General features: G+C 37.2%; 1 protein-coding gene across 2 annotated transcripts in view; it reads right to left on the reverse strand.

The window, feature by feature from the left end:
• Positions 1-4,234: 4,234 nt before the first annotated feature.
• The window catches only part of GMPS (guanine monophosphate synthase), a 78,114-nt gene continuing 65,535 nt past the window's right edge, over positions 4,235-16,813 (reverse strand). For both annotated transcript variants that reach the window (XM_033203471.1, XM_033203479.1), the window contains exons 13-16: positions 16,457-16,572; positions 12,311-12,441; positions 10,827-10,999; positions 4,235-9,743 (exon numbers count right to left, since the gene is read on the reverse strand). In XM_033203471.1, the coding sequence (XP_033059362.1) occupies positions 9,642-9,743; positions 10,827-10,999; positions 12,311-12,441; positions 16,457-16,572 (522 nt within the window). In that variant the 3' untranslated portion in view covers positions 4,235-9,641. The remainder of the gene's footprint in view (positions 9,744-10,826; positions 11,000-12,310; positions 12,442-16,456; positions 16,573-16,813) is intronic.

Raw genomic sequence — 16,813 nt, forward strand, 5'->3', positions numbered from 1 at the left:
CTTGGCAGATTCTGTTTGAATTGTAAATTAAAATATGATAGCATGGAGAACAGCATGCAAGGTTGGAGATTAGCAGACAGGAGTCAGTGTGTTCTGTTCTGTTAGGGTTAATATCATGTGGCATAAATTTCATAATGAACAATGAAATTGTTATATAATGGGGCAAGTACAAACCCCATATAGTTCAAAGCAAGTGACCCCACACCATCTTCAAAATCTGGGACTCTGTCATAGTCTAAATTTATCTGGTTTGTCCCAGCTAATTGAGCACAATGAGACTATTAATCCTACAGCACTCATTTCATCTGCACTGCTATGTTTTAAATAAGAGATTATGCTTATGTTATACATAAAGCACCTTCTCATATTTTCATACTTAATGTACTGGTAAATCAATTCCTTATACATTCTTTCACTTGACCCACAGAGGCAGTATTATTCCTCCATTACATGAGTGATTCGGTGCCAAGGAGATTGTTGCCTTACCCAGGGTTACACGGCTACATGGAGTCAGTCAGAAATAAGATACTGGATTTTAGGCCAATTGTTTTACCAACAGATTTAGACCTATATGTTACAAGTGAATATTCTAACATACTGGAACAAATATTAGATGAAATAGATTCCCAAGATTACACCTAACTCAACTAGGAATCTTATTCTTATGTCACTCATACTCTGAAAACGCCTCATTCCCATTTCTCAAAGATAAAATTTTTACATTTTCTATAATGGTCCTCTTCTGAGATTCAGGGTAAAGAAATCACACAAAGATGAAAATATAAAGATAGTTATGCTTCTTTAGTAAGCTTTTTAAATTCAACTTATTTCCAAACTAATGTGAGCAATGCTGATTCCCTCTCTGCCTTACTGAACGACATCTCTAAACTCAAACATATCCAAACAATGACCATTATTGTTTACTTAATGGGAAAAATTTAAAAATATATGTGGTGACTATTTCCCCTTACTTTACAAAGGGAAACCAACATAGTAACAACACTGTAAATAGCACATCTGGCCTTTTCTAAATCCAGTATATTAGAATATTCACTTCTATCATAATGGTCTAAAAGGTATGAGATAGTTTTAAATCTCTGTAGTAATACCAGTTACCTGAAAAAGCTAGCTCCAAAGTGAATTTAAGTATGCTTTAAATGTGGATCTAGGGACATTCTATACAGGTCTACTTTAAGAAATATATGGGATGTCTGTACCTCTACCCCAGGAAGATGCAATAAGATTCTTAAGTATCTATATTTTTGTAAAATATTCCAACTCTTAAATGTCAAAACAGGAAAGACAACACTTTCAATATTAAGGAGCTATATATATATGTTTTTTATTTTATTTTATTTTTTGAGACAAGGTCGCATTCTCTCACCGGGGGTGGAGTGCAGTGACGTGATCACAGCTCACTGCAGCCTTGACATCCTGGGCTCAAGCGATTCTCCCGCCTCAGTCTCCCAAGTAGCTGGGACTAGAGGTGCACACCTGGCTAACATTTGTATTTTTTTGTAGAGACGGGGTTTTGCCATGTTGCCCAGGTTGGTCTTGAATTCCTGTGCTCAAACTATCTACCTGCCTCAGCCTCCCAAAGTGCTGAGTGAGACTACAGGCATGAGCCACTGCACCCAGCCAAGGACACATATATATTTTAAGACATATCCTTCAAAGTTAAGAAAAATTGAGAAAAGAAAAAAAAAAATCACAATAATCAGACACCATGGTTTTCAAACTGTGCACCAAGGCACTCCAAGCCACTGCAACAAACTCACAGAGACACAAAGTGAACTATTAGCTTGTGGTCAATTTTCAACACAGCATCATGCTACATTCCATTTAATGATGTCATGTTTGCACAGCTGGCTGGGTTTTCAGTGGCTGTGATTAAAAACATGTATGTTGCAAAAATCAGCGTGAAAACAGAAAATGAGGATGGCAGTGATCTGATAAGCTTTACAGTGCTCAACAGATGCACATATCCCATTCATAGTTAACTTTAAGGATGGAAAGAATGAATTTTTTTCATTTACACATATTTTTTCAAATGGCTATGTTGACAGGACATAACTTTTTAAGTTGTTTTGTAACTATTAATAAATGGAACTGTTACTTATTTTGGCCTAGGGACACTACTAAAATTACTAAGGGAACTGTCAAAGAAGAAAGTTTGGGAACCTCTATACTAAATTCACATCAGGTACTCCAGCAGCCTGACCAGAAAAAGACAAAACAAGTAAAACAATGCCATTCAAAATGCATTTTATTTAATGATGAATCTTTAAGTTTCTCTTTAAGCAAAAATCTAACAGAAAATAGGTCAGGACAGCAGCATAACCATTAAATTAAGTAAATGAATTCCCCAAACCATCTCATTTCTTTAAAAAATCTCTGGGTACTGGCCAAGCACAGTGGCTCCTGCCTGTAATCCCAGCACTTTGGGAGGCCGAGACAGGTAGATCACTTGAGATCAGGAGTTCAAGACCAGATTGGCCAACATGGCAAAACCCCATCTCTACCAAAAACACAAAAATCAGCCAGGAGTGGTGGCGCACACCTGTAGGTCCAGCTACTTGGGAGACTGAGGAAGAAGAATCGCTTGAACCTGGGAGGCGGAGGCTGCAGTGAGCCGAGATCACACCACTGCACTCCAGCCTGGGCAACAGAGCAAGACTCTGTCTGAAAAAAACAAAAAATCCCTGGGTACTTCTTGCCAACTTTTTGGAAATCTCAACCGTGTGCTATATGGCTAATTCAGTCACTAACGAATCATGTTATTCTAATTCTTGAGTCTGAGTAATAGGAATATTGGAGTGTGCTAATTGCATTATTCTACTTTTGTGTATGCTTATTTTCACAATAATTTTAAGAAGGTCGTTGAACACCTAATAGTCATGATATACAGAATTCTTGGTACTCTCTCATAAACAAAATAAGCACAATAAGCAGTTCAATCTATTATATGCTCACTACTACTCACAATAAAATAGAAGTTGTTTTCCAAAAGAATCAAAAGATGAGATTGTCTTACTTAGCTAGATAGATTTTTAGTCCACTGAAACTTTCTTCTTATTCAGAGTATCAATCATCCTAATGCAATTAGATAAAGACATCTTGACAAAAGGTTCATGTTTTCCACACCGTTTATGTAGCCATATTAAGTGGAAATTTTAAAAAGTTTTCTCTAATAATGTTATTTTTTAAAAAAGAATGTTTTGGCAGGTTTCATATTGTCTAAAGGAACAGTAATATATACACAAGGAATGGCATTCTGAAATATAAAAAGAGCATTTAATGATTAGAATTTGACACACTACTTGAAAACAGTGAAGTTAACGTAAGATTCCTAGCTGCTTTTCTTAGAATCTATATAAATTAATTAGAATAACTCACTAATAATCTACTGAAAAAACAAAAAGCAGAAACAAAAACAGCTGTGTGGTGTTTATATAGCTTTTGATAAATGGAGTATTAAGAGGCAGAATGTCAGTTTTGAAATATAGGAGTTCAAGATTAAACACCTAATACTTTTGTTATGAGTTATGCTAAAACAGTAAAAAAAATTTTCAAAAAATAGTTGTCTCAAATACAGTCTTCTCAGATAGCAGAAGGCCAGGCAAGGGCACTGACTTGAAGGGAAACAGACCACGGTAATATGACTGCCTGAAAGTAACTATGGAATTCAATTTCTCAACATTATTATTCTAATCTTCATATTGATAACTCACTAGTACATTTACTTTGATGGGTTTAATCAACTCTGATAACATAGTTTCAAACAATTAAAAGGACCTTATGTATTAAACAAAGGTTAAACTGTTCTTGAGAAACTGACAAAAGATTTGGTCAAATGTAAATGAATATGCAATAAGTCACATAAGTCTGTGTATATACATATATATGACTTTAATTTTGTAAGTGCATGTGTATACACACACCTTTAGCTTATCATTTAAATAAAAAGCTATCCAATGTTTTGTATCCATTATGTTCCCCGTTAACACCGAGCAAAATGCTAACGCCTCCTATGTATGTAAAAGAAATAAAGTAAGTTGTTACACAGAAACCCGACACTATATGCAATTTCTTATGTCCCATATTCTGATAATGTCTGTCCTCTTGGCTCTCATTTCTTGGACTTTCTCATAAACATGGAAGCTTCATGACAAAGTGTGAAAATCATCATTTCCTCCTTTATGAAGTATACTGAAGACAAAAGGGATTAAAGTCATTTCACATTTAGCAAAGCTATTTTATGGCAACATTGTTACAACACAAAATAGACATTGCAGTTTACAATTAACAATTACATAGTGATTTCATAACAATTAATACTACTTCAATTAACAAAATATTTCTTTATAAAAAATATGTTCAAAAGGAGGTTTACATTCACTTCTTTAATATCAAGGTTGTAACAATGGTCTTAGGAGATGCAAAGACAGAAAACTACTTACCTTAAAAATCTGTATTCTTGAAGATATGTACTCCACTTGGATACTGCTCAAGGTTTAGGCTTCCCAGACAACTCAGAGGATTTTGGAGTTGTACTTAATATACCCAAGAAATAGCCAAATTTCCTAAACTCAAAATTTTGCTAACCAAGGGCCCTTAGCAAAGTTAAAAGACACCACACGGTTCAAAAGTAAACAAATATGTTGTTTTTGTTTTGAGACAGCGTTTCACTCTTGTCACCCAGGTTGGAGTGCAGTGATGCAATCTCTGCTCACTGCAACCTCCATCTCCCGGGTTTAAGTGATTCTCACACCTCAGCCTTCCGAATAGCTGGGATTACATGCGCGTGCCACCAGGCCCTGCTAATTTTTACATTTTTAGTAGAGATGGGGTTTCACCATGTTGGCCACACTGGTCTCAAACTCCTGACCTCAAGAGATCCGCCCGCCTCGGCCTCCCAAAGTGCTGGGATTACAGACATGCGCCACCATGCCTGGCTACAAATATGTTAATGAGTTAATTAAGATGGTGCTGCTCAAATGATTCTAATTCAGGAAACTTAGGTTGCAGGTAGGTAATCTCCAGTTCTCTAAAGAATAATACCCAAATGGCAGGAGGATTTATGTGTTGGTGCAATAATAGCTCAGTCTGTTTCATGACCTAGCTAGAGTCAGAACTGGAGCAGTGGCTACAGCACAGGGGTCGGCTTTCTCCTCTCTGAAGGAAAAGTAAAGAAGTAGGAAGAACGAGGTTGAAAGAACAGCCTACACAGTTGTTGCCCAGATCTCGAAATTAGCAACAAGTATGTCAGCTGTCCTAATTATTACCAAACAGGTCCTGGGAGTGTCTGACATACAACATAATAAAGGTATAATCAGTTCCAGAATCTGGTTCCTGGATATGAACTAATTTAGCTCTAAGACCTTCAGCAAGACCGTCTCTATGTCCTGCATTTCTCTCCTATAGGTTTGACAAAGATTCACCTGTAAGTCTGATGAAGATAGGCTAGGTATGGCCCTCAGTAAGAATTTATTTTGGCTGGGAGATTTAAAACTGTAAATGCTTGAGTTCTACCTCCAGATTCTAATTTTATTTAATTGGACATCAGACCATGGTGTCTGATTAAGTAACTGTCCAATTATTTAATTGGACATATTGTATTTTTTAACTCCAGGTTATGTAATAAGCATGAAGTATTGAGGAACACTGACAAAAAGGTTAAGAGTTCAGTGAGACACTGAGGCCTCTTCAGTACATAAAAATAGGGTTGGAAGTTAGCATCTTGACACTCTTTGGGGGATTCCACATCTCTTCACTTGCCATTAAGTGAAACGTTCAGAAATTTAAGAGTCAACAATGCCACCATTACTGCTGTCAAAGTCCTTCAGTGATTAAAAAGATATCGTGATCCCTCCATCATCTGGTGGTGGTAAATTACTTCAGTAAGAACAAAAGATGTGCTTTCCAAGGGTGGAGACATCCAACTTGTATTCAGTTCCCCATTACATTCTGGATTTGGGTCAATGAAAGCAGCATCCATTGAGGTGATAGCTAAGGCGTGCCCTCGCCACATATGAGTGAGATTTCTGGAGGGGAGTAGTGTGGAAAAGTGGTTTTAACATTGGGCAAGAGGATGTCAGAGAATTTCTGAAAGACAGGCCTATCTCTAGAAACTCACTTAAGTAAAGAGACAATTAACACTTTCGAAGCCCATTTATCCCTGATGGTCAATTACACACTAAGAACTTCCTTTTTAAGATTTGCCCTGAAGGGCCCTAGAGCATTACCTCTTCCATGCAGAGAATCAGAAAGCTTGGATTCTAGCTCTAGCTCCCAACAATTAGCTGTATATAATTGATGATGGGTGACTTCATTAGTGTCAAAGTCAAAGCATATTCTCTGTCAGCTTTTCAAAAAAAAACACGCAGTAAAGAGAGATTCCTACCAGGAAACTTTGATGGGTGTTTTTCAAGTGTCATCTCACAGCAGAAGATTCCTCAAGTGGTCAAACCTTGCCAACAGCTTCAAAAAAAAGGTAACTAGGATTTAACTTTACAGTGCATTTTGATGTTTCCCTTTGTGTCATATCTGACAATAAAAGAACTTAAAAAAAAAAAAAAACACTATCCAGCTTCTCCATTCTGTCTCCTGCTTTGCTTTTTCTTGTTTATAAAATACAAATTTATGGCTGGATTTGATGTTGAAAATTTAATATAGTTACCTCATGTCACAGATAAACAACAAAAATGACTTGACCAAGTTCACAGTGTTGTTTAATGGCAGAGCAAAGCACTAAAGACGGATAGTCCTGCCTTCCTAATTTGAATGCTCTTATCTCTACAGGTTAGGGTCAAGTTATTCAGTAAAACAGGCTATCAGGAGGTTAAGCCCAAACAGTGAGGACACAAACTTTTATGATGCTTGTTTGACTAAATGTATGCAGTTTACCTCAAGATTAAGGGATTAAAAAAAGGTTGGAAAACAGTGTAACCCTATCTCCTGGATACATCTACAGACCTGTATTTAGGAATTATGCCAGGCTGTTATTTCTAACAGAGCTAATGATCATAGATGGGGCCTTTAAGGCAGGACTGGGTATTTGGTTCTTAAAAATGATCTGTGCCTGCCTGTCTTAGGAATAAATAATGCTTTCAATGATCTGCATTCTTCTGTCTACCTAAAAGGTACAAAGAAAAAGAATATATTTAATTAAAGAGAGATGTGTCCCAGGTAGATGGTAAGCAATGGGAATAAAGTCATGATATGCCCAGCATAACCAATGATGAATGTTATTAGCCAGGTAGCCACCATTCTAGTCTTAGTCAAAAATAAGCATCTCATAAGTTTACTTAATTTTAGGTGTCAGAATACACGTAAGGAAAGGACAATCTAGACTAAGGAAACCTGAAATTTAATTCTGAAATTCATTAGGGAACCATGCCTAAGATGAGTTTATTTTCTTAACTGTAAAATGGAAGTACAACCTTTAACTTTCCTCAGTGTCTCAGATGAAATACTGTGAAGGTACAGAGTAATGCTATATGGCACAAAGCAAAAAGTGCTGTGCAAAAGAAGACAGTGTGCTAAATATTAGGAAATTTCTGAGTTCCAGAAAATTTAGATTTTTAAGAAACTATGTCATGCCAAGATGTGTTTTGGAGAAACAATTTTTCCAATATCGTATTAAGTATATACTAAGTATATATTAGGAGGGATTATATAAAAGGTGTTCAAAAAACAAGTATCAGGAAAACACTAAGCAGAATTTAGCAATTGTTTTTAACTTCAGAATTTCTCAGAGCTTTGAATATTGTATACCATGAATCTCCAAGAAAGGACAACTGAGCTTATTCTCCCCAAACTTACATGACCACCTAATCCTTTTTACATGGACCTTCTCAGTGGAGCAGTGTTCCATATAACATACTTAGGGAACACACATTCTTACTATTTTCCCAAAATTCCTATTGTTTGCTTCAACACAAAATAGTAAGACACTGTGGCTAGAATTTTTTTTTTCATATAAACATAAAGTGTACTGACACATGTTGGTAAGCATTTTATAGGCTGTCTATTCTAGCTCTCAAATAACATGACTCTAAATCTAAACCAGATCACTAACATAGCCTCTTTCCAGAAGGTCATAATGAGTACCTCCTCATCAGGATAGAGAATATACCCTTTAAGTTTTGTAGGAGTCAAGTACCCCTTTGTCTTGGGGACAGATTTCTGTTAAGACAGACAGAAACTCTTCCCTTGCTGGTCCAGCAGCGGTTTTCTTGTTCTCTGGACCAGGCAGAATAAAAAGACGACTTCTTGCCATGCATCATTTTGTTGTTTATCTAACACTGAATCCCAAATAAAATTTCATACCTGATTAATAGATCTGACCTTTTAAACTAGAAAAGCAGCAGCAACCTGAGATGGAATTGGTAAGAGAAAAATATGGTAACATTCTTAGCTAAAATACTGAGAGAAACGGAGAGTTTAAGTCTACTACTGTCTACAGTACTTATGTGAATGTTATAAAAGATCTGTTAGAAACTGGTGGCGATGGCAACAAGTCCTGCACCAGTTCTTAAATTCTCTCTTATAGCTAGTAGAAAGGATTACAAAGTTTGGCAAACATCTTGCATGGATCAAGACTGTTCACAGATGTCTGAGCAACGAATAATATGTCTATAGATTAGATCTAAGAGCTCATTTTACAACTGTTTACTAGAAGATATAAACATTTTTGCTCTCCCATTTGTAAGCTGTAGGTATGCATCATGGCTTCTGGGATCTCAGAGCTGTTTCTCGGACCGGCAAAAGAAGAGATGAAAATGCTCCTCTTGACCTCTATTTGCACTACACCAGAAATGTCACTGAGCCAGTTTCTTCTAGGGAGATAACAGAAATATTCTATGCAAGGCTGTGGGGGGCTGGTAATATAAGGCTAGGAGGATAAAGCTCCTTACTAATGAACAAGCTGACATTGAATAACATGGCATCTATGTGAAACATGGTTTGAAAACATTTTAAGATCATTCATAGACATCTGAGACCACTTACAGTATCTTCCTCCCAAGGCTGTGAAATAAAATTCAAAAGTACATCAACAAATTCCTGGTGCTTTTCCATTTTATGGTAGCTTACATTTTATACCCTCAGTGTCCTTCAAAAGTGGCTGGAATAGCCCACCTATACCTTTATCTGATATGTTCATCTCTTTTTCACCCTTTGGAGAAATAAGATTACTTATAAGAAAACTGATTCTCCAAAAAGTATATATACATAGTACGTAACACTGGTAAATAATGGGTGTTTCTAACAGTTCTTAGAAACTGGCAAAGAGACAGAAGCCCATAACTACCCCCAAACTCACCCACCTTCATACATCTTCACAGAGACATCAATAGCAACAGTGAATTTATACATAAAGAATAAGTGAGGCAAAGGCAAAAGCAGTATCAATCTGTCTGAGAGTAGGCAATGGTGCCTTGATTATTTACCCGTACAAACTCTTCAGTCCCTTTTGGTTATCCCCAACTCAGCTTTTAAGCCGTAGATTTTTGCTGTGGAGAACTCAGATGTGATGTAGCTGCTCCAGTAACTCTTTTCACAGTACTGCATGTCAATAATGGGAATGATTTCTAATCAATTTAAACTGCACACGGTACTTTAATAGAACAAGAAGTTTATTACTCCCACTCAGTAGTTCCTGGGGGCTTTGATGTTAAGTCATACATAATTCGAGAAATACCAGGAATCTTCTTAATCTCAGTGACCATCTTTAATACCACCTATTAAAAAAAATTACAGAGAAAAGTCAGCATCCACTGCATGTCCAGCAGTCCTAGAGGGCTTACATTTCTAATTTAAAATTAAAAGTTGACTATTTTCACTATTGTCTTCCACGTATATGGGATGGTTTCCGATTAATCTTATAGAATGAACCTATTCCCCTCTGCAGGGATAGGTTTAAGTTACTAAGGTTTAAAATATTAGTGACTTAAACTCAGTACTACTCAAAGTGTGATCCACAAACAGGTGCTAGTCTGCAATTTGTGTTTGTGACTGAGCCACAACAAATGCTTAAGAACATACAGTGATTTGACATTGCTGTGGCATCCAGCCATGTGACTTTATGTGTTTCAGCCAATGCTCTGCAAATTATCTGCAGCTTAAACATACAACTCTAAGGTGGCACAGAGTACACTGTAATAATCATTATCAAGTATACAGGAGGAGAGGATAGCCTGCTCACTTGTCAAATTTGGCAAATTTGAGTCTAAGAGAAAACTAACAAAGCCACATTCCCCAACCCATCTACCTAGCTACAACCATAGCCTCGTGTTAGTGCACTGGAGGCAGTGGCCCAACTGATAGAGTCTCACTTTGATTTTCATTTGCTATTATGCAAGTAGCTCCTTTGGAATGTTCTGGTGAAAACAAAGAAGGATCAAAAATTGAGTTGGAATTGGTAGTAGGGAGAACATTTAGGCAATTCTTGGGTGTCTGGCCCTAAAGCTATCAAATTGCATCCTTATTTCTAACAAACTCTTCTTCACTCCTAGAGTTTTCTTCTTTATTTGAGAAATACTATTTGTAAAGTAGAAACTGGCAGGATTAGATAAAATTATTATAATTGATTACTGTTTATATAGTAATCAGACATTTGGAGAGCATTTATAACTTAAGGCCTTTTTCTGCCCCAGTGTATTAATCAAATATGTGAAAATTTAAAAAAAAAAAAAAAAAAGGCCTATCTTATGAACAGAAAACCAACATCAGAAATACAGCACTGGCATAGCCTATTCCATTCACTGTATTATAAAAAGTAACAGGTACTGAGAACATGCATTAGAAAAAAATATATAAATTACCTCTACAGGGATCTCATTGCCAGGTGTTGCAGGTATACCAGTCATGAAGTCACTAGTAATAAAGGTCCGAATAACCACAGATCTCTGGCATGAAGGCTGCTTTTGAAGTGGGTCCCGATCAAAATGTAATGGTGTCAAAATCACTGGCATCTGGCTAATTTTCCCAGCATACCCTAGAGAAAGGTACATGTAGAACCAATCACCGCACCATAGAAAAGCACTCTCAGTTCAATTAAATCCTTCCAGACAATATCTGAAATCACATATACACACACAGCATAGTTAAGACTGTCATCATGCGTTGATTCCAGCTACTCGCAAAGCATTTTAATTGGACTCAACCATAAATGCAAAAAACAGAATTTGATCACATCAGTGATGTTTCACTGATGTGCTATAGAGAGAAAGAGTCCATTCTCATTATTCTGTATTATAATTAGCAGTATAGTTATATTCTACACTGCAAACAATGAATTAGTGAATACTGAACCATTTCTCCTAGGGGATATGGAGGGTTAGGTCCCTGCAAGCCTCTGGTTGCAATATTTTCATCAACTGATTAATATATAACCTTGTTTTATGTGTGTTTCTGATTTAAGACACTGTATTTAATATTTATTATAGATTCATTAACACTGAACTCAAAATCAACAGCTCTTTAACTCATGCCTGAATGAAGTTTATCTAACACACAGATTTTCTCTGTAAGGTACATCACAGCATTCCTGTGCTTAGGAACCCAGACAGCACTTCAACACTATACTTGAGATCCATTTTAAACAGCAAAATCACCAACAAAAAGCATAAAAATGCAAAAGATATTTCATCAAGGAGACCATGAAAAAGACTTGTTCACATTATGAGAGCTGAAACAAGAAGGCATAGTGTCACCTTGTTCAAACTCAGCTGGGAACATCTAAGTCTGGAAATTCAAATTTTCTGCTGCTCTGTGCATACCCACAAATTGCCACAAAGGTGAATATATTTTATTTAGAAGCAACATTACAGGCTAGGTGCAGTGGCTCTCACCTGTAATCCCAACACTCTGGGAGGCCAAGGCTGGCCTGACCTGACTCCTGACCTGATCACCTGAGGTCAGGAGTTTGAGATCAGCCTGGCCAAAACGGCAAAACCCCCATCTCTACTAAAACTACAAAAAAATAGCCAGGTGTGGTAGCAGGTGCCTGTAATCCCAGCTACTCAGGAGACTGAGGCAGGAGAATCACTTGTAACAGGAGGCAGAGGCTGAAGTGAACCAAGATTGTGCCACTGCACTTCAGCCTAGGTGACAGAGCAAGACAGACTCTGTCTCAAAAAAAAAAAAAAAAAAAAAAGAAGCAACATCATAGAACATTCAAAGATTTAAATAATAAATAATAAAAACAAAAGCATCTAAAAAGCAAAAGCTAAATCCTCCTACTCTTAATGTCAAGCTTCCAAAAACTAGTTTCAGAGGGTAGTGATCAAAAACAGGAGCAACTTACCAGACTCCCTGAGAATGTTATGGGCCTCAAAATCTGCTTGGCGTAAAGTACTGAGCACCCCTGTTGTCAAGAAAGTGGGAGTAACATCTGTAGGAGGTTCTTTAACTGGTGGGCCAAATATATAAACAACTCTGGAAACAAAGACGTAAAAATAATAGAGCAATTACATTTTAAATGTAGAAATTACATTTCAGTATGAGAAGCAAGGCACTTAGAACAGTAACATTCTTTCCATTTCCCACTTAGTTTTAGGCCCTTCTCCTGCCCACTTCAACTCCCCAAATGGATAGGACAACATGTAAGATTATAGGAAGGTCTGTGTTCTATGTGCTTTCCTCAAAGTGTGTTCTCTGGAACATTCTGTATCTCAGAATGTGCACAGATATAAGTGATTATTACGACTCTCTTTTCACTTAACGTATTGGGTCAAAGAGTATCCCCAAAACTTCATGTCCACCCAGAATCTCTGGGGAGAAAAAGGGTCTCTGCAAATGTAATCAAGTTAAAATGAAGTTAATACTGGATTAGGATAGGCTCTAATACAATGACTGGTATCCTTTCAAGTACCGGAAAATTTGGATACACAGACACACATAGGGGAATGAGGGTCATGTGAACACAAAGACTGACTGGATTATGCTGCCACAAGCCAAGCATTGTCAGCAACCATCCAACAGTAGGAAGAAGCGAGGAAGGATCCTCCACTAGAGTCTTCAGAGAGAATATGACCTTGCCAACACTGAATTCAGACTTCTGGCCTCCTAAACTGTGAGAGAATAAATGTCTGCTGTTTTAAGCCTCCCAGTTTGTGGTAATTTGTTATGGGTAGTCCTAGGAAACAAATACATATAGTTAAAATTTAAAAATAGGTGTCTTTATGATAAGACTTCAGAAACTATGCTATGATGCACTGGAAATCTCCAAGAGGAAACTACAGTGAATTTCCCAAAATTAGTAAAATCATCTTTTTTTCTCTACTTGAGAAACAATGATCCTAGAGAGATTCTCATTTGCACTTCATTAAAAGGGCCATTGAAATAGGACTTAGTATCCTACTACTTCCTTCCAAAAAAACCAATTCATTACTGTTTTATATAAATGTCTGTTTGAAAGACATGAAGATACACCACAAATATCTTCATGTTAATGAGAGTCAATGAGAGTACAGTTTGGAACATAACTTGAGGAAATCAGAATCAGACAATTTTAACAACTTGAAGTGTAGCTGGCCATTGGTTTGAAGGGATCTGGCTCACAATCTTCACCCAGAAAACAAGAGGGAATCACGGTAGAGATATGAGTGCCATTTAGCTAGTTCTCCCTACTCCAGCCAGTAGACAATTGTCACTTTTCATCAGTCATGTTTTTAGCAAAGAAAATAAATCTCCCTGGCAACTATCATGGTAAAGTTTAATGTTTTTTCTTTTTTTCTTAATATGTACTTAGGTAAAATACACAAAAGAAAACCATATTAGCACAAAACCACTGACACCACCAACTACTTTATTGTCTCCTTCCAAACATACTACAACAGAAGCAAGGTTTTTATCCCAAGCATAGACAGTAAGTTACACTTTTTCTAAACAATATAGTTCCTAAAGCTCATAAAAGATCTTTAGAGGAGAAAGTTAAGAGAATGCCATGAATCTGCTTTTTTCACCTTCTCATTTCTTACATACAAAATCACTAGAGTGTACTGGGACAGGTATTTACCCACACTACATATGACAGTAAAACTGGAACAGTCCCTCCCTGTACAAAGATTCCCTCATCCAAATTAGGAAAAAGACTGGCAAACATGGAAGAATATTTTAAAACTCCAATTCCCCAAAAAGACCCCGGCAAAGAAATCTAAAGTTCACCAAGATTCTCTTTTTGTTTGAGACAGAGTCTCGCTCTGTCACCCAGGCTGGAGTGCAGTAGTGCGATCGCGGCTCACTGCAAGCTCTGCCTCCTGAGTTCACGCCATTCTCCTGCCTCAGACTCCCAAGTAGCTGGGACTACAGGTGCCCGCCACCATGCCCAGCTAATTTTTTTTTATTTTTAGTAGAGACGGGGTTTCACTGTGTTAGCCAGGATAGTCTCGATTCCTGACCTCATGATCCTCCCGCCTCAGCCTCCCAAAGTGCTGAGATCACAGGCATGCGTGAGCCACCATGCCCGGCCAAGTTCACCAAGATTCTTTTAAGAGCTTGCTGGGAAAATCTAGTTTTTTGTTTGCTGATTGTTAGGCTTTTTATTTTTTTCTTTTTTGAGAAGGGAGGAAGGAAGAAGAGACAAATAGGGAAAAGAGAGAGAAACTAGAATATAAACATAAAGTTTAAACAAGGATGTGTGCCCTTCGGCAAAAGAAAAAGAAAAGGAGATAAAACTGTAAGAATGCTGTGAATGAAGAAATACACTAATTATACAGTAAAAGCGTGCAGTTCAATTTAGGGAAATTCTCTCTGTGATATATAAAGTTTATATAGCATTCTACAGAAGGCAAATTATGAGCCACTGTTCTAACCAAGACAATTATGTCCACTCAAAATAGGCAATTCAAAATTTATCATTATTGAAGTTTTTTTGTTTGTTTCATTTTGTTTTTGAGAAAGAGTTTCACTCTGTTGCCCAGGCTGGATTGTAGTGGCACGATTTTGGCTCAAGGCAACCTCCCAGGCTCACGCGATCCTCCCACCTCAGACTCCCAAGTAGCTGGGACTACAGGCACACACCACCATGCCTGGCTAATTTTTGTATTTTTTGTAGAGATGGAGTTTCACCATGTTGTCCAGGCTGTTTTCAAACTCCTAAGCTCAAGTGATCCACTATGCCTGGTCCCCATTATTGAAGATATTAATAATTCTATTTTTCAGCACATGAAAGATGCTTCTGTATTTGGGGGTCTTCAGTTCATTTGAGTAAGCTTTTGAATGAGCATGTACCCATCAGTAAAAATACGGCCTCCCTGTAACTCCTTATCTCTAACTATACAGACTCTGCTAGGTTAACATTAAAAGGTAAGCTTCTGATTTCTGCAGCAATTTGAGCAAAATGAAATCTCAAGTAATTCTTTTTGGTTGTTAACTGCCTAACACCCATGAAGAAAACTGAAGAGAGAGAATAACTGTGAAATAAGAATATTTAATTAGCAATCTAGTACAAAATAAGTGAATTTTTAAACTCTATGTGATATGATGAAATTGAGTATTAGAAATAGATTATAAATCAGCTGTTGATATATCCAATGTAAGAAATTAGTATGCAAATTAAAGGAAAATTAATCTAAAATGTAAATCATATATATATATTTTTTTTTTTTTTGAGGCGGAGTCTCGCTCTGTCGCCCAGACTGGAGTGCAGTGGCGCAATCTCGGCTCACTGCAAGCTCCGCCTCCCGGGTTCACACCATTCTCCTGCCTCAGCCTCCCGAGTAGCTGGGACTACAGGCGCCCGCCACCTCGCCCGGCTAGTTTTTTATATTTTTAGTAGAGACGGGGTTTCACAGTGTTAGCCAGGATGGTCTCGATCTCCTGACCTCGTGATCCGCCCGTCTCGGCCTCCCAAAGTGCTGGGATTACAGGCTTGAGCCACCGCGCCCGGCCGTAAATCATATATTTAAATGTAACTATTTTAATGCTATCTGGCACATGCCCATTTCTTCGATTTTTTTCCTTGGGGTTACTACTAAATTAACCAAGTCTCCATTTCTGTTTGCGGGGCGGGTGGTTGGTTGTTTTGTAGGGGTGGTTGGGTGTGTGTGTGTGTTCCTTTATTTGTAATTCTGTAACCTGGACATACTTTTTTTCAATCCTTCTGGAATAAAACATGTCACCATAAAACCAATAGCTAATATAAGCCACTAATTTAGAAGATATGTTTTACAGCTGCCTTTAATATTTTACACTAAAATAAAAAATCTTTCTCCTTTAAATAATTTTAACAGATGATTACACTGTGATAGAGTCAAAACACAAGATAATATTACATATCTACTTAACTGCGACCTATGTGCATATTTGAATTGCAAACACAGCCATTTACTCTTATCTACATGACCTACCTATATCTACATTTGAGCCTTTTGGTCTTTCATTAATGGAAAGCCCTTAAGAAGCACATCCTTCCATTACATGCCCCCACCCTAGCTCCTGTGAAACACACCTGTTAACGTTGTGACACATGCGAGGTATAAGCCTAGCCAGAAAAATAAGTGATTCCCAGTCAGGTTCATCTTTACTGGAGATTCCACACACGTAACTGTAGGAACGACAGTCACCCTGAAAATAAAAAGATAATCAATAATTTTTAACAGTCAAATAATTTTTAAAGTCAAGTCAACTTGACTTTAAACTTAAACTCGGTTTAACTTGACAACGCTGTTTTTTTTTAAAAAAGAAAAGATGCATTGAAAAATACCTTGTGCATGGTGATACTATTAATAGTTTTTTTGAAATCTGAATGAAAGTATATACTAATGGTTCTTTAATGGTATGAATAAATTCCAAATTAAAATCCCAT

This window comes from Trachypithecus francoisi, unplaced genomic scaffold (genome assembly GCF_009764315.1).
Source record: "Trachypithecus francoisi isolate TF-2019V2 unplaced genomic scaffold, Tfra_2.0 Lachesis_group0, whole genome shotgun sequence".
Lineage (NCBI taxonomy): Eukaryota > Metazoa > Chordata > Mammalia > Primates > Cercopithecidae > Trachypithecus > Trachypithecus francoisi.